Raw genomic sequence first — 27506 nt, forward strand, 5'->3', positions numbered from 1 at the left:
ACATAACTACATGCACAACAACACACTTGAGAACGCTCATTGTTAGGGGAAATGAAGACTCTTTTAATAAGGAAATGGTGCAAACACCTGCTTTGGTGTAACAAGGGCTTCTCAGCTTTGTCGTGACTGGCCTAGTGAGCCTCTTGCCTAGCTGAGAAATGGTGGTAGGGAGCATCTTGGCATCTCGTGAAGCTGTTAGTGAGCTCTTTTTCTTCTCCGTAGGCTGAGCTGGGTGCTGTCTCCATCAGCTCACTTTCCTGCATATGAAAAGACTTGCTGTTCTGTGCTCCAGTGGGATTGGTATCAAGAGGTTTATTACGGTTGTGTAACCGCTCATATTCAGTCACCTGGTTTTAGTTACTTACAGCTTTTTTGAAGAGGCTTTTTAGCTTAATATTTCCCAGGCTCAGAATCTGCGAGAGGTGAATTTTTTAATAAATACTGAGGAAGTAACGTTTCAACTGCTTTTTGTCCAGAAGAGCAGTAGAAGAGAGACATTACTTCTTCTGTTGGAGTGTGGAAGGGAAGTGATCAAAAGAAAAACATCATAGCTGAAATAACTTGAAATAGCTGGGGTTGAGTACATTAATTGAGGAGAAACGCTTCAAAGTGAGTTGAATAAAATTAGTTTTGTTAACTGAGCTATATTCTAGCTGAACTGGAATTCATAGGTTTGATGGGGAAGCTGGTGAAGATTTACAGCCATTGTTACTCAGGAGGTCATATAAGACAATTGTAACAATCCCTTCTGGCCATAAAATGTATGAATCTACCAGCCTTTTAAAATTACACACTGAGCTCCTGGATGGCACTTTGAGCCAGTTTTATCTTCAATTCCTAAGCAGTGCAGTAGAGGCATCCAGCTAATGTAGCTGTGGTGGGAGAGTGGTCTTCTGCTGAACACAGTCAAGGCAAAGGCTTCCCCCAGGAGCTGTGCAGCAGGTGCATAAAGTTGCAAAAGGCATTTTAAAGATGGGTAGGAGGAGTTGTTTTGCAGCAGAGGAAAGCATCGTGTGCCTTTTTTTACTAAGGCACAAATAGGTGTTAAATGGCAGGTCAGAGGGGCTCAAGTTACTCTGGTTGTGACTCGTGGAAAAGCCTTGAAGAGCAGGATATGTAGTTTTTGATTTTAAAGCATTCTGGAGTTGCCTTAAAAAAAACCCAAACAAACACATAACCAGAAAAAAATCCCAAAAAAGCCAAACAGTGTGTCTGGGATTCAAAATTTGGAAATCATTACATTAATGGTGCTTGAACCACAACAGCACAGGTACTTTGGAGCTGTGCATTGTATTACAGTGTACAATTCCTTTATCAAATACTGTTTCTGAAGTAATGCCATATTGGATCATGCAGCCTCTCTGGTTGAAGCTTAGATGCACACATGTTGTCGTTACTTTTACTGTTCTGTGTAACAAGCAGTTTGTATATCTCTCCATCAACTAGTATAGTGAACACTGTTTAAAGGGGTTAAGTTTTGCATTGTGGAAATGATATTATCTGATATTAAGGATACATATAAACCTTTGAAATTAGCAGGTGATTTAGCTTTGTGGTGAACAGAATGTATTCTGAAGTGTCCTTTAGGGTTCCTATGCTGCTAAATAAACAGAAAAGGTGTAGTAGATGAGTGTAAAGAACGTATTAAAATGCATAACTTCAGCGAGATGAGGACTTAATTAAACAGTGAAGACCAGGGAGAAGATACTGGGACAGTATAACATAGAAGTTACTGTACAGATGTAACCTACAGGAGTTTTTGGTGGATTTTAGAGAAACGAAAACAATGTACTGCAAAGCAGCATACATTAACGGAAGCATCCCCCATGCGCACAAGGGGGCAGAGTCAGTTTCTCACGGACCTGTGCCTCTCCCATGCTATGTCTGCTGGTTACATTGCTGTAATAATCTAGATTTATTTAATGTGTGGCTCTAACTTTTTTATGGCTAGTTCTCAGCCTTTTTGTTCTATAGGTTCTTTCCTAAGTGTTCACAGTTTAAAAGACAGCATAGCAAAAAGGCTGGAAGGGTTGTTTTTAAAGGAAGGAACCCTGAATTGCACAAGTTTGTATATCTTCGTCATATGGTTAGTGACTTTGCAAGAGGAAGAGCATTCTTTCCTACTGTATAATGAGGAACTGACCCTGGTTGCAGTTTATTGTAAGAAAGTAATGATTTATAAGAAAGTCTTATGTGGCTTTAAATAGTCGGTTTCTGCAGCTGTAATTCTTGTGTAATCTCTCCAGATCTCCTCCATCTCTATTGAGATTTGCAGGCTAAACACACAGAATAAGAATTGATTTCCAGTATGGAAATAAAACATCGTATATTATTCATTTCTGATCACAGCTGCAACATGAAAGTAACAACTATTAACCTCAGGTTTGATAACAGCATAAATATGATACAAGACTGCCGTATACCCTTCTAAAATAAGTGGTAGAATGATTATCAGTGAAGTTGTATACTGTATTGCTAATTTTCTTGTGATATGCAATGTTAGTATAGAAATAATTGGTTTATTTGTTCACTTTGCTTACAGTGGCATTGCTGTAATTTGAAATGATCCTTCTTTTTGCCTCTTAGGAGAGAGTTTAGTTCCATACACAATATTTTGCCTTTGATTGCGTAATCAGAATTAACTTTTCTTTGTGTCAGTTCTGAACTGTGTTTTTTAAGGAAAACATTTTAGTCAGAAATTATTAGCTTCCTAGCGTTTGTTGAATTTGTGTCCAAATACTTTTATTATTTTGATAATCTGTCCTGGCCAGAGGATGACTAGATAAAAACAGACAAACAAACAAATGTATCTTCTGTGTTCATGGTTGACCATCACATCTGAGAATTTATATAATTGAACTTCTTTCTTCTTGTCACTTGCAGGCAGAAATTGTCAAGAGGCTGAATGCTATATGTGCACAAGTCATTCCCTTCCTGTCCCAAGAGGTAGGTAGTCATTTGTACTGGTGCTGATCTAAACCATTGCCTCATTGTATCTATTACAAAAGTGGGACCCGTGTTGAGACCATTTCTTTATGAATCTGTTGGTGCTTGTAGATGACTTTCCACTATGCTGTTATTACTGTGTCTTCATTAACTTCTCCAATTCTATTATAATATCATTTAAATATACTAATGAAATTAAATGTAATGTGCTAAGGAAAATACTAGTTCTTTAAATATTTTTTCTCATGTAGAATGCAGTTTTTCTCACTGTTACGACTTTGTCGGTCTGAAATCAGAGGATGGTGCTCAAAAATGCTAGAAAGGCATGATTTGTGCTACATTCTTCGCAGCAGGCATTAAAGTTCAGCAGAAACTCACATTTTGGTATACCGAGTAGTGATGTTCAACACAGTAGGCACAGCAGCTTTTTTCTGGCTTTTTTCTCTCTGCATCCTAGATTACTTATTACCTTAAATCCTTTTATGTTTTCTGTGTATTTGGGGAATACAGACAGCAGATTGAAACTTGCTGTGAGCTAATTTCTCTAAGCACTAATTTTCTCCGAATTATGATTTGCTGCTATTATCTTGAGTGCATTGCAGATACTTTGAGGGGCACTGGGATTTGGGGAAGTTGATGGGAGCTAGCTAGGGAGCCTTGAAGCCACAGGCATGTGTGAAGTAAAATGGAAGCGTGGTTCATGAAAGGAGACCTTGAGTGCATAATGTCTTCCCCTCCCCACCCTGCTGGAGGAAAAGGGGCTGGAGACTGGGGTCTGCTGTCGCAGGCTGACATGCATCTATTTAACACAGTTTAATTTCAGTAAAATTGGTAGCTGAGAAGTTGAAACTGGAAGGTATATTTCTGTGCAATACATCTGTAAAGCCTCATGCCTGAGAACATGCTGCGACTCTTTCTCCCACCTTTTCAGTTGTTCCATAAAGTGCCATCGCTTTTCAAGATGCTCGTCCTGCTGCAAACAAGAGGCTGTGTGCTTGACATCAGTGTTCAGCTAATGCACTCCGTGTGTGCACGTGTGTGTGTATCTCTGCGTGTTTGAAACAAGAGTAGCACTATCAAAACTAGAACCTGACAGTGTCCGTGAGCGCTGCTGTACTCTGCTTCTAAAGATGGATTTGTGGAAATTAAATGATGTGTAATAATCTAGTTACATTGCTCGGTGACCAGAATTCAAGTCCTGCCTGAATCTAAAGCAAGTAGCTGCTGATTTTGTACTTTGGCTGCTACTAAATCTCTGTACACCTAGTTAGCGAGTTTTATATGCTATGCATATAAAAACGAGGTGTAAAGCTGATTCATACTCATGCTAAAGTGAGCACTAAAATGACATGATTTTGAAACAAAGGCAAGGGTGAGTACTTGGCAGCTTTTTGGCAGGCAAAGCTGCAATCTTGGCAAAGACATGGGAAGACACGCTTAGAAACCTTGTACCAGTATACTGCTGCTCATACTGGTACTATTTTCAGCTGAAATGCTGAACAAAACTTTGTTACTGCATGCAAGTCAGTCACACCACTGTGCTTGCTCTGCTTCACAAACCCAGCCCTTGTACTTTCTTGGAGTAGGTGTTTCTTACCAATTAAACAAGCAAAGGGATTACATGGATTTAGAAGGCATTTGAAGAAAGGTGTGTTTGGTTCACAGTGACTGACAGATTTTAGTCTTAGACTTTGGAAATCCTAGCCTCCACCCCCTCTATATACTCATGTGGAATTGAGGAAAAGAAATAAAGAAAAAAAAAAGAGCTTTGATGTTAGTAATGTCCCACTCAGGTGAACACAAGCTGTCTCTTTTTTCTTTGCTCCATATTCATCATGCTCTTCTGTCCTGAACCTAAATCGCCCTGAAGTCATTCTCCTGAAAGCTGGTATTGGTACGTTTTAAGTCTCTGCTTTAAAGGGAGGAAGCACTGTGAAGGCTGCACGTTGTACTTCCTTCTTTTCTTTCATAGGGTAGAATCTCCCATGTGGTGATGGCATGCAGTAACTTGTGAACTATGAGCCAAGGGCCCTGATTACTGTTTAACAACGTCTTGGCCATCAAGCTAATCATAGAGAACAATTAATTCTGGACTTAGCTGTTGCAGTAGTTTGTCATTAATACAATAGTTGGAAGAACTGTGTAGGTAGACAACTAAGATGATCCAAATTGTAAAGTTAGCAAATGACATTGTCCCGCTTCTGTCATGGGTACAGTACCCACCCAGTGAGGGCTTAGGCACACAGCATCAGTGTGCTTAATGACTGGTGTTTACTTTGTTAGGCTTTAGATCAGAGCTTTGAGTTATGCAGTTTTAGATCTGAAAACACTCTCATATGGCTTCTGTGCTATGCAGAGTGAGACTCTGCTTTTTAAATCTGTGGCCCATACACTTTCCTTCACCTGTTTGCACATTGTGTTTACCAAGTCTTACAGCTCCTCCTCTGTGCATATTCCACAATATCAAAGCTCTTTGGGCTACAGAGGAGATGAAGAAGTCAAAAAAAGTTTACGATTTCAGTGGTTTTGGGTGCATTGACAAAGACAAAATGGAGCACTTCCACAAAGCTGATGTACATTTTCATCTTGTGTGGAGGAAAGTGTGCCTTTTAGTTCACGTAGCAAGAGGAGAGGGGGATGAGACAGCAGAGAGATACTGAAAGGGCATGCACAAAAAAACCTTTCTACGTGTCTTGACAGTGCCACTGGTCATGACAGTTTTCATATTAGGCCTAGGAAAATCTTAGTAATTGTTTGACCTCTGTTAGGAGAAACACTTAGTTAAATCAGTTTACATTGGTGTATGCTGATGAGGCAAAAGAGCTGGTCTCCAGATTTGAGTATTCTGCTGGTCTTGGTTTCTGTCTAATTTGTGTCTTTAGAAAGTGAATGTCTTAATGGAAGTCTCTCCATTTCATCATCTAGATTAATAGAGAATGGAATTGCAGCTTACTTTTGCTGTTTATGCATTTCACATACAGTCTAATTGTGGAATAGTGACTGAAAAATGTGATCAGGCTCCTTTGTATTGTGCCTGAGGGAAAAATGAACAAAATGCAGTGGTTACATGCACTGATGGCAACTTTATTGCCTCATAATAGCACCAAGTTAACTTGTCTTATTGCTTGTTAAGTTTGTAAGGAATCAATGGCTTGTGATAACTCACTTAGAAGTAAGAAATCCTGGCCAAAATCACTAGCGATCTCGTGAAAAGGATGCAATTCTAATATGTCACCCTACTGTGTACTAGTGCCTGCTTTGTTTCAGGGGGCAATCCAGTAAAGTATTCAGGATTTCTCCAGGCTTCAGTTAGTTTTACTGTGCTATATATCATCTAAGCATATATTGAAAATAAAGTTCCTAAGCTGCCTACATATGCATTCAAGTAGTACCTTGTTTTTACACTGACTCAAACTTAAGGAGACTGTAAAAAACAGCATCAAGAAATACAGGCTTCTCGTTTTAATAGAAAAGAGTGACTTTGTGGTCAAGGCATGAGATGGACCTCAGAGGTGATGTGTGTTAAATTTTTGCTGTGATTGCAGGCTTCCTGTGTTGCAACAGTAATTTTCCACCTCTCTGTGATGTTGAGATATCAGTGTGCTCAAAGTAGTTCTTATTGCATAAGATGATTGAGGGTCCCTGTATTGTAAGTAAATACTTGGAGGTTGTTAGCACTCAGTTAACTTAGTTTTGATATACAGCAGCTGGTTTAGATAGTTTGATGTTCACATCATCAAATGATCTAGCCACTAAGATGCAATTCATTTTGGGTCTAAAGCCGTAGATCATGCCTCTCCTAATTTACACTTCTCAACTGAATTTACCAGCTGTAGCACAACGTGTGTGACACTTGCATAACACTGCGGCTTTCAAGCTGGGGCTGGTTCCTGTCTGATCAAGGTGGTGTCTGTGGCTGGCTTCAACCTGTGGCTGTTGCTGTGGGACTCTGTGGTCTATCAAGTGCTGAAAGACCTCAGGTGCTGGATAGTGGTATTTGTTCAGTGTGACTGGAGATAGATGTATATCATGGTTACCTTCTTTTTTTCAGTAAATATTGACTGTGTTTATAGTCATGAGGCACACACAAGCTTGTTGATTTACAGCTAATGATGTAGTTGTGGCAACTTGGAGCTCAGCACAACCTACAAAAACTGCTTGGGAAGCCAGACAGTTGTTGACAGTATTGTTTGCTTATAGGTATATATGCCACACTGCAAGCATTACTTAGGCTGGAGGAGGCTGTAATAAACTTTTTTGGAAGGTGCACTTTGCCTTCCAACTACCAGTGAGCTAACTAATGACAAGCTAGAAGGATTGCTCTTTAGTAGGGATCTTCAGTTCCCCGTGCATGATAAGGTGGTCAAATACACTTAGAAGTACAAAGAAGTGCCAAGCACGGGCATGCATACATGCAAACAAACATACACAAAGGAAATTCTGCATGCAGTCTTTTCCTTTCAAAGATTTCAATATTAGTTGATGGTTTTCCTTTCAAAAGATAGATATGGGTCATAATGTACTTGTTCTTCTCTGTGCAGACATTCCCTAGAGATGCTTCTAAAGTTCAGTAAATTTGGATGAAAAGTGTGAGATGTATTATGCAGAAGCAGAGCAGGAGTCATTACATACTGTTCAAAAGGAAGTAGTTGTTGGTCTGAGATGTGAGAGGTTGAAAGACAAAATTACATTCCTTCATTTTAGACTTGCTTCAGACTAGAGCTGAAACAGTATAGGGAAGCTGTCAGATACGTGTAATCCTTTTACCAAGGAAGGCATCTTATTAGTGATTTATGCATACATTGCTAATAATGTTCTTATGTTTTTTGTGAAGTGGCTGTTACGTCTTGTCTGAGTTATGGTGCCTGGATGCAGTGACCCTGCTTGTCTCTTCGGATTTTCTAAGTGTGTGCTGCACTTCAGAGTAAATGTGTGTTTTCTTTCTGATTCTCACCGGTGTTTTTGGTGCAGCCTCATCTCATTATGCCGTTTCTAGATCAGGCTTTTCAGAATGGCACTGCTACAGTTCTTAAGAAAGACCTGGTCTGTACTCCCTCTAAACAGATAATATGACAACAAAATAACATGAATAAAACATAGCAGAGCCTGCTTGCATCTGCAAAGTGAATTGTTCAGTGAGTTTTACTTTGGATGTTGTTGGCAGTGTTGGAGACAGGCTGGAATTAGGCGTTTTTAACACCAGTGTCTGTACTTGCGTGCCAGAGGGAATTTTGGCTGCTCAGTTGCTGTCAGCATGGCTCCCCTGTCATTGGGAGTCACTGGGAGCTCTGACATGGTATAAAAAGCCCAGGTATTTTCCACTGTGCTGCCATGCCTGTGCAGGAGCCAGGGCTAGGTGACAAAGCAGTGTGGTGAGACATTGTGATAGTGAGAAAGCCTACATCCTTCTTCTGGTCTCTGTTTTTGCTACCCACCATGAGACTGAAAGGAGATGATTTTTCAACACAAGACAAGTGCAGACACACCAGTCATTACGAAAGGCAAAAAGAGGTGAAGAGAAGAGACAGGGAAGAAGTTAAAAAGGAGAAATGATACTAATCTGTGTAACAGGCGGGGCAGGGTATTGAGTTCATTGCTCTGGCCTGTTAAATGCAAGGCAAAACACTGTTTTCCTGTAACTGAAGAAAATGGCTCTGTCATTTGCTTATGCGGAGAGGAAGGCTAGCATCAAAGGTGTGTGAATGCTGCAACCCTGAGTCTATACTTGGTTGGGTAAAAAGTAGCTCTTTTTTGTTGTTGCTGTTTTTACTTGGCTGTAAATTGCTATGTGATCACTTGATGGGCAGGTTAATGTGTACTGCCTGGTTTTAACATAACACTGCTTGTTACCAGTGTGCCGGCTGGGAAAGGCGTTTGAGAATGTGTTGAGCATTGGAGCTGTCCATCCTTGTGCACCCATGCAGGCTGGGCCAGCAGCTGTCATCCCATTCAGAGGGACCCTGGGCTCTCAGCCCCTCTCACCTTGGTTTTTGGTTGCAGTGAGTGCCCAGAGCCCAGTCCTTGTTGGGATCCTTCTCTGCCTGTAGAGATCTCCACCCCTTACCAGAGCCATGGTCGGCAGCATGGAGTCCCCCCTGGCCTGCCCTGGATTCAGAAGTGCTGGGGGCAGCTGGTGGGCTCTTCAAACTCCTCCGTGCCACAGGGTCACTCTACCTCCTTGTGTCTTTATCCACTGGAGTGTGTGGTTTGTGCTTGTGACTCAAAGTAGCTGTGAGGTCACTCAAGGCATGCCCTCCACAAGGCTTCGGAGAGCTGAGCGGGAGCCTGCTCAGTTCCTGCAACGAGGTGGAAGTGATGGAGAGGCTAATTACAGACCATCTATTTTGGGTCTTTTGCATACTGTACTACTGAAGATTAAATCAGTGTTAAAGCAGCTAGCAATAGGAGAGTTTTAATTGTCTCTACTGTACCTAATTTAGGTTCAGTGTTACAAGGCCCATGGGTTTTCTCCTCTCTGTGAGGGCTTGATCCCAAACCTATTACAATCAGTGAAAGATGCCTTGTGTTACTGCTTGGGGAATTTCTGTCTTATACTGCTTTCCAGCAGAACTCTTGAAGTAAGAATTTGGTACTCTGCCACTCCACCTTCTCTTCCCCTCAACCGAGAATGAAATAATGTTTTTCCCAAATACTTCTCAGATCCAGTCTTTGTATATTTGCTGTAAAGGAAAGCAAGACTTCCAGACTCTTGTGGAGTTGACTTATTTTTCCAAAACCTCGATTAAAAATGGAATGATTTCTACAATAATATTGGTGTTTTCAGGCTGACTTTCTGTAGGTCCTTCAGAAGTTTTTCTTCTCCTGCCCATGGCCCTGGGAATAGAATTTAAGTAAATGAATGTTGGAACTGAACACATATATACAAACCAAGAGTTAGATCCCTTTCTTTACCTCAGTGCAAAAAGTAGTGCCTAGGAAATGGTAGGAAAGCAAAGATGACTGTAAACTTTTCAGTAAATTATTTTCTTTTAAGAAATAATTTTAAAGATTTTTATAACCCATTTTTGGGGATTTTTTTTTTGATGCCTTGATGAAAAATTCTTTGACCCATTTTTGGTGTGCCTGACCTCCATCAGAAAATGGTGGTGTAAGTTTTATGATCATACTGTGATATAGAGCCACATGTCACCAGGCTTTCAGCTGCATAATCGATGAAAGCTGTACCTATCCTTAACATGTGAAGACCTGGAGATGATAATACATCATCAGGAACTGGTGACATGAGTATCGTAATTTCCTTTTCACTGGTTATCTATGATGGTGATACACCACTGCATTTTTTTTCCTTCTGAATGCCAAGAACATATTTGTTCATGTTCGGCCTGCTTTTTGTTCTTTACATTGCTTGTAAGTGACAGACTTTGTTTACATTAGCAGTGTAGCTTAACAAAACTCTAAATGGGACTCCTGTGATTCTGTTTGCAGCAGTATGTTATTTGCTCTCCTGCCATTTCCTTCGTTTAATTCTTCTTCGCTTAAAACCAAGCAAACCTTAAAACCATTTTCTTTCTTCCAGGAGTGTTTCTAAGTCACATCCTCCATTATTTGCATTTATCCATTTTTCATAGTTGAAGTCAGCATTTCTTACAGTTACGGGTGGATTTTTAGGCTTGCTTTTCCTCACCCTGAGGGCTTTTATGGGAGAGAGTTTGTAAGTGAATATGCCATTTTTGTTTGTGCATTGCACTGAGAACTGGCAAATCTGAGGCTGCCAAGCCCTTGAGGTAGTGGAGCCCTTCCTTATGGTCCCCTCTCCCAGCAGTGCTCATGAGGGAGTCTTCCTGATGCTCTTCACCTACTCTTGTGTTGGAGGAACTCATGAGGATTTAGGTCCCTGGCCATATTTTATGCAGCTTTCTGCCCCCCTGTCTGTGCTGAACCTGTGGCTGTAAATTAACGATGACTCACTCCCAGTGCAGATCACACAATCTACTTGTAGTGCTCCTTGACACCCCCTTGCACTAGTTTGTCGCAAGTAATGCTGGTCCTGCAAGGCTGCCTGTGCAGATTAATGTGCCAATGGTGGAGCTCCAAACAGACACGAATGTGGTTGCAAGATCAGGACCTTTATTTATTCATAGTTGATGTTTTCAAATAAATATCAATCAGTTTTCAGCATACAGCAATTTTGAATTTACTGCAGGAATACAGTATCACTCAAACTGAGATAATATAACCACTGAAGCTTGTATACTGTGTTGTTAATTAGACCATGTGTTTTTGATGGACTTTTTAAAGCTATTAAAATGTACATGTTGGGGATTGAAATAATTAGTTCTCTTTCACGTGTTTGACAGAATTGTGAATGGCATTTTAAATTTCTTTCTTACAGTTGAGCTGCTTTGAAATGTACCTAGAAGGATAGCTTGTATATCCTTCAGTGATGTGGGTGCCATATGCTTGTTGAAAATAACATGCCTTTCTTTTTCAATGTGCTGGGGTTTTTTTTGTTTTGGGTTGGTTATTTTTTGGTTGTTTGTTTTTTTTTAAATCTAAAAGTTTTCGTGGCATGTAAATTTTTTAAGTTGGCATGTAAATTCAAGAGTACGCTGTACTAATGAACAGATGAAGAACAGTTCCCCATCTAGACGGGTTGTAAAATAGCTCTATGTGGAGCAAAGGTGCAGTTGCTGGCAAGCAATGAAATCCACTCCTTGCCTGATACTCTTGCAGATCAACATAGAATGTGACTCTCTGTTAGACAACAGTTATTTCAAGGCCTGCATGTGTTTGAAAAGCAAGGAAAAAAGATAAAATGAAGAATCTGTGCGTAGTAATTTAGAAAATAAATAATTTTATTCTGTTTCTGATCTTCATTTATAGCACCAGCAACAAGTGGTGCAGGCTGTGGAGCGTGCCAAGCAAGTGACCATGGCAGAACTGAACGCAATCATTGGGGTATGTGGTCTTTCCATTTTAGCTCTACTACTGTTTGTAAATAGCTTTTCTTTTTCTTTCTCTCTTGTATGAACTCATTTCCATCAGTTGGGGAGAAGTTGTGGACAGTAGCTTGATCTTCGTGACAGCTGGTTACTACCTGAAAACTTTTGCTTGTGCTGTGGCAAGACTAAGAGTGTAATTAATGTCTGTGTTCTATGCACTCCCCAAAGCTGGGTCAGTATCTGCTTTTTGTTGTCCTTTTTAAGTAACATTGCTTCCTTGGCATACCATCTGCCAGTCTCCTAACCTAACTAATAGGTCACCTTCGTATGACACACTGCACTTTGGGAGGCTTTTTCTCATGCCTGCTGCCCACATCTTTCTCTGGGTGATAGCTCAAAACTGCATATTCACCACACTTGTTACTTTTACATTAAAAATTAGCCATTACTTTTTTTTAAAATAAAAATAATGAAGTACCAAAATCAACAGTAAAGCAGCTTGTCACCCATGTGCTCATAGGCACTGTGCTCCTAGTCATCTAAAACTGCAGGCATGTGGAGCTCCTTCTGTAAAAGCTTTACTAGCAGCAATGTTAGCCTGGTGTAGCAGCCCTGTGTGATTCTATGGGTGTGGGCAGCCACACTGTTTACATTTTACAACTGGAGAGGAAAAGAGTAACAACTAAACCCATGGCTGTTCACACTACATAAAATAAAGGTGAGAAGTCACAGCTTAATAGCACATTATTCACATGTATAATTATGCAGCTGGTGCAAGCAGTTGTTTAAGTTGTTCTAATGAAGACACTACAACGGTACTTCCCATCTTCTGCGCCCTCCCAAATGCTTTTTCTTTTGTGTATAGTTTATACATAAAAGTATTTTCCTTTTTTTTTATTCAGTGTATCAAACACACTTTGAAATGCTAATTATTCCATTTACTTTCATTAAAATTCAAATTGCTGAGTGAAGATGTGGATAAGGGTCGCCAAATAATCAATCTGAAGTGAAGATATTGCTTCAATTATGCCCCTGTCTTTTAACAAGGAAATCAGGACTCTCTGATCATTGCTGACAGTAGTGTAGAGCAGCGGTCTGATTGTAGCTTGTTGTTAGTAGGCTGTTTCTAACTCTATTTTGTATCCCTCTGACCAGACGGAAACAGTGGTAGTCAATTAGAAGATATAAATGGAAAAGAGTAACCTTTATTTCCTCTGAAGTGCCCCTTAGAAAGAAGGGGGTGAATCGGAACGAGTCGTGTGGAATCATGAATAACATTTGTTGTATGTCTTTTACGCTCCAGTGGGGAGAGTGGGAGATGAATAATTTCCCAATTAGTTTTCATTACCTAACTAAAAATATTGCTTTCTATTAACATTCTTTGCATAAAGTAAGTAGCGTAAGGTCAGCTTCTATGTTAAGGAGAGGTTTTTTTATGTGTGCTGCATGTGCGCATGTAGTGTGTGTGTACAATTGCATGTCCTGTTTTGTGTGTGTGTACATGCACATGCACGTGTATGAATACGTCAGTCTACTTGTGTGCATTTTTGCCATTCACCTTTCTATGTATTACAGAGACTGCAAAAAGCAATTTGCTTTCTAGTAAGGAATTAAGTTGATTGATGTAAAATATGATGTTATAGATACTAGCTATTGTACTTGTTATTTAAGTTTATCCTGCTTTCATGAACCACCAAACCGCATTGAATAAATATAAACAGACTAGACACTGTCTGGTAGACTGGCAATAGTTTCTGTTGGTCTTCCCCCACCAGACAGATCTAAATGTTTTGTTTTGTTTTTTTCTGTCTGAATTTATCCCTTTGAGTAAATTGAAATTCTATTGCCTCGAATTTTCATAATATCTGAATTTTGGTTTTGTGCATTAAAATAATGTAGCTCTCACCTCCCTCACAAGACTGATTTTTACCTTGGTCAACTGCCTTTTTCACTCTCCTGTTTTATGTTGACTTAGGAAATGCTGTGTGGCCCTCTCTTTAGATTTAAGGAAACAAAAGCAATATGGACAGAAAATTATTTGTTCATCACATTTAAAGAGAAGTAATCTAATCCAATCTTTAAGATACTAATTTTTAAAAAATATAATAAATAGGATAGCAACTTGTCAAAAAAGCCAGAGTTCTAGTTGCATGAGTACCCACAGTAATGCACTTAAAGAGAGTCTGCAAATATAGCACAGGACTGAAAAAGGCTTGTCATACTTTGTGAAGTGAATAACAATAAAAATAAAACAAAGAATGTAATTAGAAATCATGGCTTTTCTGTATCTCTAATTATGTTGTCTTATATTATTTTGCTGTTTGGTAACTCTGATAGAGTTTATATTCTTTTAAGCCTGTGATAATTTAAAAGCATCTAAAGTTAATTTTTACTTTGCAGTTTTAAAAAAATACATCTTTTGGTTACCCATTGAGCTGTATATCAGATGAAGACAAAAGCAGTATTTGAGTTTTGAAATACATCTGAAGCTTAAGTTTCTCTGTGCTCTGGGGGGGACTGTTCAGTTCGTCTCACTCATGCTGAACTGCTTTGCTTCAAACAGGGGAACCCTGCATTTGAGTTTAAAATGGATTTTACCAAAATGGCAGATGGCACAAGAAAAGAATTGAATGTGCACAAATCATGTCTCCTCTCTGTGTTTCACATGCGTGTATGTTTATATGAATGTGCTCTGATGTATTGGAATCTGATGAAGTACCTTTTAACTTTGCGATATTATTCTATCTTCATTGGTAAATGAACCAAATCACTGATCCGTGCAGTTTAAATGCAAAATACTGAAGTGAGCCTGGAACCCGGAAAGGCTGCTTGTTCTCCTGACAATAAACTAGTTGTGTTTAATGGAATGAAACACAGTTATAATGACTTCTTTCGCAGGTCATGTTCAGTTTAAAACTGTTGACAGGCTGAAACAAGTTAAATATCATCTATCTTCTTCTGGAGAGCTGCCAGGAGAAAAACTGAACCAAAACTAGGTATTGTAAGCATGGTGCAGGAGGAACTGTGAATCTGCAGGCATCCAGGCTCTGCATCTAGTGTTTGCCATGGATGGTAGGGTACAGCCTGCTTGCTTGAAGCAATTCGTAGTGCACATCCAGAGCTCCTTTCCAGGTTGGTTGTATTGGGATGAGCAGTGTGATATGGCTGGTTGATCTTGTCATGTGTCGTAGCTGCCGTGTTTTTGAATTAGAATCTGCAAGATCACACTGTTGGAAAAACACACAAATTGTAGCCTTAAATCAGTAATACAATCAAATTAGGAATGATGTTTTCATTTCCTGTATTATTAAATTGAGTTGTGTAACTCTCTTAAAATGGTTTTGGGGTTTGTTTTTGGTTTGGTTTGGTTTTGTTTTGTTTTTCCTTTTTAATCCATTATACTGTATAATCAGAACATGCTGTGTGAATGTGGTTATGTTTTAATAAGGGAACCAAGGAATTAACTACTGACTTTATGAGAATTTTATCAGTCAGTTTTTCTGCAGTTGGGTCGTAAGGCAGAAATGGAGGCTACTGCTTGTATACCTGTTTATCACACGGGGAGAGATAAATGTACCAAAAACTTCAGAACAGGTATGTGATGGTGTTGAAAGAAAATGCAGTTTAGCACAAGAAATGCTGAACCTCAATTTTTAGCAGTGACATTTTAATGATAGGAAGTCTGCAAAATTATTTGCCATCAATTGTGAAGGCAATAACAAGCATTGGTGGTTTTTCACACCCTCTGTGTTAAGTGCTTTCAGAATGACAGCGTAAACTGTGTTGGAGAACTCCAAGGAAGTAAAACTGATTAAAATGTTCACGCTTGAATGGTGCTGATGGAATAGTTCATTTGGACTTTCTCTACCTCCTGCAGCTCAAGCTGAAATATTAAAATTCAGTGGATTTAAATCTCTCTCCCCTCAGCTCAGGAAAAAAACATTACATTTTAATAGGTTTTAAACTCATAATTCATTGGTTTGGAGCAGCACTAGTAAATCTATTTAAATATTACTTGTATTACTAAGGAAATTATTTAATTTTTTTTCCTTTGCTATTCTATACATCTGAGTGAAAAAAAAAAGCTTTGGTTTAATTTTTAAGCATTTTGGTTTATTATGTCACTTTTATTATCTTCTTTTAAAATAAGCAAATGGCAGTTACTGGTGGAAGGAAGGACTCCTGTATTGTCACATATAATCATCAAGCGATAAAGTTGCTTCTTTAATACAGTGCCTGTCACAATTTCTGCTCTGTGTTTGAGGCTGAGGTGCTTGTTTGACCCATCTTGAATGTTGTGTAATTTTTGGTTGCTTTCAAGTGAGGAGTCCATTTTACAGCTGTAGCAAGCCACACCTGTTTAAAAAAATATGCCATCGCAGTCCTGGAAACCTTTGAAAGTGGTGTGGTGCAGATAAGTGTGCACAAGATGTAATGCACACTTGACATCAGAGCAGACAGTCACTGCCATGGCGCCAGCAGCCCAGAGCTTCTGCTGCCAAATGTCAAGGCGCTTTTCAGTGATAGTGCTTTGCATGGAGAGGCTTCTCCCACTCCCTGCGAGAGGGAGGTTGTTTCTGCCTCTCATGTATGCTTACACTGCGAGGAAGAGCGAGGTGGTTTTGGTTGAACCAGTGCAGCAGAAAGGGGAATGTTTTGGTTCCAGTTTGTTTGGCAAAGTTATTCTTGTCAAGGGCATTTGTTCAGAAACGGGAGCTTCAGGGAGGATGGGGAAGGGTGGTAGGATGAGGAAGTGTGTTGTAGCACAGGGGCAACAGACACTTGTCTGTCTCTCTGGCCCTTCTACGTTTTTTGTTCAAAGGTGAGTTAAGTGGTGGTTGAAGCCTAAATGCTGTAAAACAAGTTGGCCACCTGATGTACACAGGTGTTACAGTGGAAAGGTGGCAGAGGAGGTTGACTTAGTGGATATGTGCTTTGAGTTGTGTTTCTTTGTGTACTCTAAAGAAATCTTGTAATTCATTCCTCCCCATTTAATTGCTCTTATTTGCTGTTTGTATATTGAGGATGTGTGATAATGTGGTCTTGCAAATTTTTTGATGTTGCCTAGTGCCTGAAATTGAATTGTAGAAGAAACTGTAGATAGAGAAAGCTTTTGGGTGAGCGGGTTTTGTTTTGCATTATTCATCTGAAGTCTGGCTAAGTTAAGGACACCATGGTTTTTTGGAGCAAGGAGGAGGGGAGAGGAAGAGGTGTTTTGTAGGGGTTTTTCTTCTTCTCCTCTTATTCCCAGGTGCCAGCTTCACAGAGAGCCTTGCAGGTGAGGACTGATTTAAATAAATCTCTTCCATATTCAGCATTATCCTGATTTAAAGAAGCTGAAAATGAGGCACATGATCTTTTTAGGGATTTTGAAGGGAATGAATTAGAATGTAAATTATTCCAGGTTCCATATTTACTGAAAAGAATGCTCTGAGGGTGGATTTTTAATACTGTTGCTACACTTGTAATGGGCTGGCACTGTTCTCCCCTTTTCCTCCTATTTTCAGTAGCTGTGGTAGCTGCTGAATTTATATTGGTCTATCACTATAGGAGCAGTCAGTAACGTTGCAGTGTGAAGTGCAGACCACTTGTTTCATCTCACTGCCAATATGCTGATGCCAGAGGCGCTGCTCGTTATGCTTAAGTAAGTGCATATGACATGAATGTTATGGCTCACATACTGTATCTGATTAGGCACGAGAGCTGACTTCTGCCTCCGTGTTTCTCAAGGTTTTCCAAACCATGGCACCAAAGCTATGTGACCACCATATTTTTTTTTAATTAGGATTAACCAGTGCAGATATCAAGAGTCCTATGGAGAATTTCCTTCATGTTCTACTGCATGAACATATGCAATATTTTATTTATTACTTATTTTTGTATGTTCTCACTTCTCACACAGTAGAAAGGAGAAAACACTGTTCCCAAAGTCGTCTGTACTCCAGTGTATGGAAGCTGTCTCCAGACAAATACAGATTTGCCATACTCCATCAGACTTTTGGTCCATTATGTGCTGGATATTACCTTTGGTGATGGCCTTACACTGGGGCTTTGGAAAAGAAGAGAAAGTGTGTAAAGGATCTGTTTGGTTTTGAAGTACTGTGAAGGCAGGGATTCCCCAAAAATACTTCATGGCAAAATCAGCAATGTTTATGTACTCATTGGAGATGCAGAGTATTTGAATATGTACCCTCACTCTACAGTATTGCCTAAAGACAATTATTACTGTATCATGGTTTCATACACAGAGTTCTGATATCATACCTAAACAGGGTTTTATATTTGTCATCTAGTCTTCTTCATAATCACACTTTGTAGGCTATTGCCTACTTTTGGGAATGAAGATCAGGACTCCATACAGTGAATCAATTAAGTTTTTGCTTTTCTTCAGGTATGTGGATAGTTCTTTTGGTGTCTTCAGTCTTAAGCGTAAGCTAAAGCAAGTGCTTTAGTGCTTAATGCTGGGATGGACACTAAAGTACTGCATAAGGAAAGTATTTCCAGATGTTCATCGATAAAGAAGGAATTTAAGAGCTCTTAAATGTTTAGGTTGGCTGATATTTCAGTATGCTTGACTTTTGTAAATGGGAAAGTTCCTAGCTTATAGTTTGGTGAACTTTTCACAGACACTTCCTTAGTGTGTGAATGCATCATAAGCATTGATGAACTTACTCCAGTAATGTTTCTAAAACAAGGGATACTGCTTTCCTTTTTCTACCTTTGGAAGAGGCTAAGGCAAAGAGAACAAGTAGTCTTTGCACAGTCTCAGAGCTGCAACTTAAATCCAGGTGATTTAATCCCTGTCAAGACCTTAATTAAAGCTGCTGTAACTGGGGAACTGCACTAAAGAAAAAGAAATCACTTTAAGTTTCAGTTCTTTGACTAATGGGCGCTACATTAAAGAGACAGGACTCTGCATCTCCCATGAAATCTGGTTGGAGAGAGAAATGGTATCCACGTATCCTAACACCTAATGTTGACCTGTGGGAAGGGGCTGCTCACCACCAAGAAGAGCAGGCATTAAAGTGTTCTGCACAGGACTAGAGCTGCACCGGAAATGGCAGTCTTTAAAGACTCAGAATGGGTTTGAAAGAATGGATCAATCCAAGCAACTCAGGTTTTTATCCCAAGCAAAGACAATTTGCTGAAATCCAAAACAGTGTGTATTTGTGTGTTGTAACCCTGACAAAACAGTGTTAGCACTTCGAGAGTTACGCAGCCTGTGCTTCTCGGGTATTGCTATCCAGAAATTTGACTTGCTAAGGATTGACTTTAAAAGATGCATTAAAGAAATGCATGTACAAGATGCATAAGATGCATCTCTTTTATGCTAAGACTACATGGCTTTTAGACTACATGGTTTTTAGACTGTGCCTTGTGAGGAAGCTTAGAAGTGAATTATTGTTGCCACATTCAAAGCTCTGGTAATAGAACTGCTTATAGATTTAGCAGCTTAGGTCTTTCTGTGACCAGTGACATTACCTAACCTTTCTTCTAGCTTTTATTGTTTGATTCATTATACATCTCAGGTGGTACTTTTTTCACTTTTCAGTCATGTTTATGTCATCCAGGGTTTCAGAGAATTTGTCATTTGAGGGGGCCCTAGAAGGTTATTTAGGACTCTGCTGGGAAAAGTGTAGGCATCACTCTCATTTTCTAGTTCTAAAGAAGATGACCAAGATTCACAAGGTCTCAAAAGGAACACCATGTCCTGTCAGTCCAAAGGAGAGAAAATCTCTTCCCAGTGTCCATGGGTAGGACACAAGTGGAGCACTTCATAAATAAGGTGCTTCAACCAATGTGTACCTGCCCATCCAGAGCTGATTTTTGCCATCTGTCCAGAAGCCACTCATTTGTTGCCATCGTTACTCCTTTCTCTGCATTGGTCTTTGTGAAATGGTTTTGAAGTGGAGGGTTTGGTATGTGTGGTGCATTTCATGCCACTGGCACTCCATATATTAAGACCTTGAGCTTGCTTGCATTCAGTGCTTTCTGCCTTCTCTCACAGGAGATGTGGATTTTATTTTCCTTAAGTTAACAATTGATGGGGGAGAAGGAAGGAAAAGAGAGCTTCATTAGCATGATTTATGCAAGAATTTCTGTCCTTTATTAAATTATAATAGGAAGTGACTCTAAAGAGCCTAATTCTTCCTCCCTCCAACCTCAGTGTGAAATTGAAATGGAGGAGTACTGCAAGCAGAAGAAGGAGCTACTGAACTCAGAGATTCTGGAGGAACGTGCACTTGGCATTTTGCAGAGGACTAGGTTTTCCTTTATTAAAATGCTGACCTTCTTTACCTCACATCTTTTATTTTCTAATGAGTTATATGATTTTTTTTTGTTACTATTGTCCTTTGTCTATGCCGTTTCACTGAGTGAAGAGTAGTCATGAGGGGAAAAGGGAGCACAAATGGTGAAACATGTAACCTGACAGATGTTCCTGTATATATGATTAAGAACGGAAATGTGCTCTGCATATATTGCCTTTCATCCCACAATATGATTTGGGAGATTAATTTTTGTTCCTAGATCACTTAAAAGATCTTTGAGGCAATTTGTAGAGATATGATTCTGATAGTTTCTTTGTTATTTATGTAGGAGTTCTAAATGCTCCTCTTCTGATTAATGACAGCTATTGATTTTTTTCCTTCCCCCCATGGTTTTCTCAGTGGAGCTTGCTTTCCTTCTGTAGAATCAGCATCCTCAAAGGCAGAAACTGCTGATTCTCAGTAAGAAGCTTGGCATTTGTAGTTTTTTTGTTTGTTTGGAGTTTTTTTGTTTTGTTTTTAATTATTATTATTGGTCTTTTATCATACAATGCCATATTCCTTGTTCTCTCTCATTTTCTATTGTTTTTCATTCCTTTTCCCAGATTTTATATAACCCGTGCATTCATTTCCCTTTGTGAATGGAAAAAATGTTTGTGTTTTTCAGTAGATCAGCTGTGTATGAGTGTTCGGAGTTTCCACCAAACTCTGATACCTTTATTTCACACTGCGCATGTTCATTTGCAAAATGATCGCTCTCCATCAAAAGAGTAAGGATAGGTTGCTCTACCCTAAGCTTGTACCACAGTCCCTTTCAGGCAAACCAGGCATATGATATATGTATGCATATACATATGTATGCATATAACTCCAGATCCATTCCACTGAAGGAAGTGCTGCATGACTCTCTTTGTAGGCTGTTTTGCTGTGTTGTATCTTAACATCAGAAAAACCCTTTTTGTAATAGTATGCCAGTAGAGAGAGAACTGTACAAGGGAAATACAAACATCAGGGGAGCGAACAGGCATGGTCGATAAAAATTTGTATCATCCAGAGCACACACATAACTGTCTGTGACAAATTACTTCCTTTTCTTGCTGGTCTTTAAACCATTGACATTGATATTGTGTACTCTTGAGCCATTATTTTCATGTCTTTATTTCCTCTTCATAGAATCACAGAATCATAGAATGGCTTGGGTTGGAAGGGATCTTAAAGATCATCCAGTCCACCCTTCCTGCCATGGGCAGGGACACTTCTCTTTAGACCAGGTTGCTCAAAGCCCTGTCCAACCTGGCATTGAACACTTCCAGGGAGGGGACATCCACAGCTTCCCTGGGCAACCTGTTCCCGTGTCTCACCACCCTCATAGTAAAGAATTTCTTCCTAATATCTAGTCTAAATCTACCCTCTTTCAGCTTAAAGCCATTGCTCCTTGTCCTGTCGCTAACCTGCCCTTGTAAAAAGTCCCTCCCCGGCTTTTCTGTAGGCCTCCTTCAGAAACTGGAAGACTGCAATAATGTCCCCCTGGAGCCTTCTCTTCTCCAGGCTGAACAGCCCCAGCTGTCTCAGCATGTCTTCACAGGGGAGGTGCTCCAACCCTCTAATCATCTTTGTGGATCACCTCTAGACCCGCTCCAGCAGGTCCATGTCCTTCTTATGTTGTGGACCCCAGAACTGGACGTAGTGTTCCAGGTGGGGCCTCACAAGAGCAGAGTAGAGGGGCAGAATCACCCCCCTTGCCCTGCTGGTTACACTTCTTTTGATGCAGCCCAGGACAGCATTGGCCTTCTGGGCTGCAAATGCACATTGCCGGCTCATGTTGCGTTTTTCATTGATAGATACCCCACAAGTCCTTTGCCTCAGGACTGCTCTTGAGCCATTCTCCACCCAGTCTGTATTTGTGCTTGGGATCGCCCTGACCCAGGCTGGATGAACTTGGAGCTGTCAGTCCACAAAAAACTCATCATGAGCCGGCAATGTTGGTTACTGTTTTATCAGTATACTGTATTACTAATGATTCACTTTGAGCAATCAATCACTTCATGTAACAAATTTCAAACAAACAATTAAGATATTTTATCCAGATTTTTTGATGTCCTCTCCCAGCAGTATTGCAGATGTGGGTAGTGCACGCATGTATATAGATGTAAAATACCTTTTTGAGACATTAGTTTGTTAACATTAAAAATGTCTTCAGGTTAGAGGAGTATGTTCAGGTTCTTTGGATAATGGCTGTGAGATTTTAGGGTCTGTACGAGGAAAAGTAGTAGATTACTGCGGCACAGAGCTGCTTGGAAAGTAACCAGTAACAACTTGAATGTTTTCCAGGAAAGTAGGCTTTGAATGTGCTGACTATAACAAGAGAGCATTAGAAGTTAATTTGTTAGTGGGTTTATTATCACATTTGACTTCAAATTTGATCTCTTAAGATGTGTTGGGAAAAGAATTAAGCTGAGCATCAATATTTAGAATTGCAGTTGTAAAAATTAGTGATACTCAGATAAGAACCTTTTGCAAAGCCTTTTTACCCATTTGTTTAGATGTGGTTTTGGAGTTACTTTACTCCTCACTGTAGACTGCCTAAAAAATGTACAGAAAATATTTAAAAAAACAACCAACCAACCAAACCACAAAACAGAAAAACAAAATAGTAGCAAATAGATGTTGTATTTATTTGACATGTCTAAAATGTCTTGAAAGTTTTTCTTCAGTATTTACTACTGAGCTGATTTAAATGATCATCTTCTTAAACTTATTGCCAAAAATAATGCAGTCTTCTTTTTTGGCTTCTGTCTGATTGCTGGGTTTTTTGTATGTTGGATGTTTCTTAAAAACATTGCAGTTTATTTTGCAATTCTATAGGGCATATTTCTTGGTAGCTAACTGTTGCAGTTTTTATTTTTAAATAGTTCTGGAAAATTTACAGCATAGTAAAGCCTGGTGTACTGTCTTTGCGAGTTTTCCCCTATTATGCATTGATGCTGAAAATGTATGCTTGACTTTATGCATACTGTACTCAGCTGTGATGGGACTGTCTAAAGTTAACCCCATGCAAAGAGTTCATAAATAATGTGACTAAGGATAACAAATTAGAAGATGGAGGAGTGGGAAGTGAAAGCATTACAGCAACATCAACAAAATTATGTGGTTGCTTAGTTGGCTCATTTTCAGGCTTTCCTTGCAAGTTTTTCAATTGTGTCAGATTTTATGATCTAAATTCATGGTACAGCAGAAAGAAATGTAAACTTTCTTCCATAGTGGAATATTTCTGTGTGGGGAGAATAGCTGTCAGTTGTCTTACTCCTCCATATCTTTGGCATTTTGATGACTAGGGGAGACCACCTTTTTTAACACTTTGTAGCACTAACCTGATGCCCAGTGGGTTAAGGATTATGTATGTTTTTATAACTTTCCCTGTAAGCAAGCAGGTGTCTACAGGCCACCCAGGAAGCTAATGATACCAGTGGCACTCATGGGCAGTGGAAAAGTAAAACCAAGCTGTGAATGTCATGGGCCTTTGAATAAAGTAATAGATTTCAAAGGTCTGGAAATGGCAGTTAGAGATGCTCTTGTCACTTTGTCTTTACCTTCTTGAGTATGCCTGTTAGCAAACAGTGCTTAATTATGCAATCATATACTTTTGTTCTTTTGCTCTTTTATATTCTGAGAGCAAAAGTCTGCCCAGTGTTTGACTTGAATTCTTGTAATTCCTGTTTTCATACCAGTGCCTCACTTCTGCCATACATCATCACTCATTGTGTTGGAGGAGCTTGTAGTCCTTTCCTGTACCAATGCAGTCCACAATCCTCCTCCTGTTGTTGAACTTTTAGTCCCACCCCAGTCTAACAACATGCACAATGTTATCAGTGTCTATGTGGTACAGGCATGTGGGGCTATACTGGAATTTTGGGTGTTGGCTTATATTTATTTAAAAGTCTGGTTTTCATACCAAAGTATGTATCTTTGTGCCATTACAATGTGACTAAATTGCACCAAATTTCTGCTGTGTCAGTGAATGACACTTATGTGACTGCAGGGTCACGTTCTTTCCAGATTTCACATTTCCATCATTTTCCATGGAAGAACTTGTTCTCCATGGGAGGATGGCTGTGAGTTTGGGTTTTTCTCCCTACTCACTCCAGTTATTTTCAAGAGTCCCTGCAGTTGGACTTGCAGTGAAAATGCGTTGGTTCTTGGCCAAAAGGGATGGAGCCAGCCATGCTGTTCTGGGTGATCGCAAGCCACTAGGCACTGAGATGTCATTGCTTATGCTATTCTTAATGCCCACAGTTTGTCTGGAAGGCGTTTATGATGTTTGATTCATTCAAGGTGCAGTCTGTGCTGCTCTCTTGCAGAGCTATGTAGAGAGGTTTCCAACAAAGAGCGGTAAAAAAAGGGGTTGCATTTGCAATACAGTTTTCTTCAAGTTCTTCAGAAACCATCCTGCATCCATAAAGGAGGTCATATAATGGAAGTTGGGTAGGTCAGTAGGCAGATCTGTACAGATTGTACAGTACTCTGCAATGATTGTCCCCGACCTGGTACACTTCGGTCGACAGTGACATTGTTAACCAGGGGAAAGCTCTGTCACTGTTGATTTTCTGGGGCTCTTCTCAAAGCCATGGCTTCAAGCCACTGACAGATTCAGGCAGATGTCTTCTTGCAGTGGTTTATAGCATGTTCTTGAACAGGAATGGGAAATTCCTTGTTTAAAGTGGGACTCAAGAAAATACATTATTTTGTCTATTCCTTTTGTTTCTCTCACTCTCCTCCTCCTTCCCCAGATCAGGCATGCCAGATTGTTCTCTTCCTGTAAGGCAGATCCATTCAAACCCTGAAGCTAAATAATACACTATTGGCTCTTGCTTTGTTTTGTTTTAGTTAATTTAAAATTCTGAGAAATGAAGCATCCTTCCATAAGAGCATCAAGCAAGCAAAATGTGTTTGATGCTTTCTACAAGAAGCAGCAGCTGCTGGAATAACATGATTTGCAAGCAGGGAAAGGATTGAGCCTTTCCTCTTCCACTTGGAAGAATCTTCTTTCTGTTTTTCTTTTTTTTTTTTTCATGCCTCCTCTGCCTTTTTTGTATTTTTTGAATAATCTTTTTTTCTCGCTTTCCTTTTGGTCCTCTACCCTCCTTTCCCTGGCACTGATCTAGGCCGGATGACATGTGCATGCCACTGCCAGTTTGATTCCAGTGCCTGGATTGTGTTTCCCAGATGAAGAGAAGGATCTGTACTTTTGCATGGGAGTGTTGAGGGAGGCATGTGTGATGTGTGCTGCATGAGTTACCTAGATTCATGCTAGGGAGGGAAGGGAAAAGTCAAGTAAACAGCATATTGTCTCTTAATTGATTAAAGAGCTGACTTGTGAGATGGGAAGTGAATTCAGGTTCAAATGGAAAACAGACAAAAGCAGTACATGAATCTTTGCAATTAAGAATTTTAAATGGAATGTTTTTATGCAAAGCAAGTTAAGTTTTTATTTCTTCTTCTTCCAAAGTCCCTTATATAGATGTACAGGGGGAGACAGCAGTCCTAGAGGACTTCTGATTTGATTTGCCCTGAGTCCTGAGCAGTGACTGCTTGAAAACAAGAAGACTATTTCAGAGCTAATCTAGTTATGGTTTAAACAGAAATTAGTTGAGGCAGTTATTGGGCAAGCCTCACACCTGAACAGCTCTCTCTTGGGATATATTTAACATAACTTTTTCACCTGTGAATATTTTTACCTACTGCCTTCCCATTGAGTAGCAGCAATCTATCTGCCCTACAATGGTTAGTATAGCACAGAGCTTGATGCAGTCCTGGTTGAGGTCAAGCACTCCAATTCGAACCTCTCAAGGGCTTTCTCTATGTGTTGCCAGTGTACTAGTAAAAATGACTTTAAACTCTTGTCAGCGCAGTTACTGGTGCATGCATCACAGTCCCACTCAAATAAACCTGTCACAACACAGAGTCAGCAGCTAGAGAAGAGTACAAGGGCAGGCCTCTAGCTTTTCATTCGAGCATCACTAAACGTGCACAGAGTGCCCAATTATTTCAGCACTATTGAGCAAGCCTACAGGAGGACCCAAGCTTTGCTACATTAGATTTTCTTTAGTAATTTGCTCAAGTACCGCTGAGGACACTTAAAGGGCTTAAAACGGTGGCTGCAACCAGTTTCGTTTTCTGGATTGTTAATTCAGGTTTTCTCTTTCAAATTAACTCTCACTGCATGCTGTGCAGTAGCACTGGGAGAACTGTTTAACACTAATTTTCTCAGTTTTCATCTTTTTTTTTTGCGTTATATAACTGCTTTTATAGTTACATATGTTTTGATTAGACACAGTGCGTTTCTGCTAGGAAAAGTAAAATGTAATACCTCTGTCAGAGAAATAAAAATTTCACCAAAAATGTAAAATTCCTTTCCTTTGTTATTTTATTTTATTTTATTATTATTCTTTTAATTCAGCCTGAAGTTTTCCAATTCTGCTGTGTCCAAACATATGGACATTTATAAAATGCCAAGATGTTTGTGAGACTTGATATCTAGATTGATCGGGTGCATTGGTTGATCTGATCAATCACGTTTGATGTACAGGATCAATCAGACAATCCCCGGCTCTCTGAACAAATTCAATATCTGTGTTTCGTTTTTCACAGCAGCAACAACTCCAGGCCCAACATTTGTCACATGGACACGGTCTTCCTGTGCCGCTCACTCCACACCCTTCGGGCTTACAGCCTCCAGCCATCCCACCCATTGGCAGCAGTGCTGGTCTCCTGGCACTGTCCAGTGCTCTGGGAGGGCAGTCTCACCTCCCAATTAAAGACGAGAAGAAGCACCATGATAATGATCACCAAAGAGGTAGGCACTGCCAGATGAGTGTGTGGCTTCATTCGTTTCTCTTATTACTTTTTTTTTAAGCTCTGCTCTTTTGACTGAAAAAAAAAAGAAAAAGAAAGGAGTTTTCACAAGAATTCCTAGCTAGTTACTTCAGTATTTATTACCTAGCAGTAGCCAGAAATTGTGTTCAAATGCTAGAACTCTGTTTTTATAAATCTGGCTGTACAGTATTAATAATTAACCGTACAGAAAAGTTAACATCTGTGCAATTTATTATTTAAAAAACATCAGGATTCTTTTTTCCAAGTATGATAAATGTATAATTCTGTGTAAACTAACTAGTACTTTTCTCTTTATCTCTCCTTCCAACTCCCTATCCCCTGCCACTGCCTCCTCCCCTCATTGCGCATGGGGCCTGCTCTGCATGCAGACAGAGACTCCATCAAGGTAGGATTCCATTTCACAGGTGTAAAGGGTGGCTTGAAAGAGCTGCATGCTGTGTTTTTCTGAAGTACGGCCTGGAGTGGTGGAAAAAGTCACAAAGTGAAACCGGGCTGT

At 39.8% G+C, this 27506-nt stretch overlaps 1 protein-coding gene across 1 annotated transcript in view; it reads left to right on the forward strand.

Annotated features, from left to right (window-relative positions):
* LOC104537991 (transducin-like enhancer protein 4) overlaps positions 1–26969 on the forward strand; it is a gene marked incomplete at both ends in the record, with an annotated part of 54536 nt that extends 27567 nt beyond the window's left edge. The window contains 3 exons of the mRNA XM_010181027.1: positions 2884–2946; positions 11791–11890; positions 26760–26969. Of these exons, the coding sequence (XP_010179329.1) occupies positions 2884–2946; positions 11791–11890; positions 26760–26969 (373 nt within the window). The remainder of the gene's footprint in view (positions 1–2883; positions 2947–11790; positions 11891–26759) is intronic.
* Positions 26970–27506: the final 537 nt, after the last annotated feature.

Source organism: Mesitornis unicolor, unplaced genomic scaffold, assembly GCF_000695765.1.
Source record: "Mesitornis unicolor isolate BGI_N332 unplaced genomic scaffold, ASM69576v1 scaffold26043, whole genome shotgun sequence".
Classification (NCBI taxonomy): Eukaryota; Metazoa; Chordata; class Aves; order Mesitornithiformes; family Mesitornithidae; genus Mesitornis; species Mesitornis unicolor.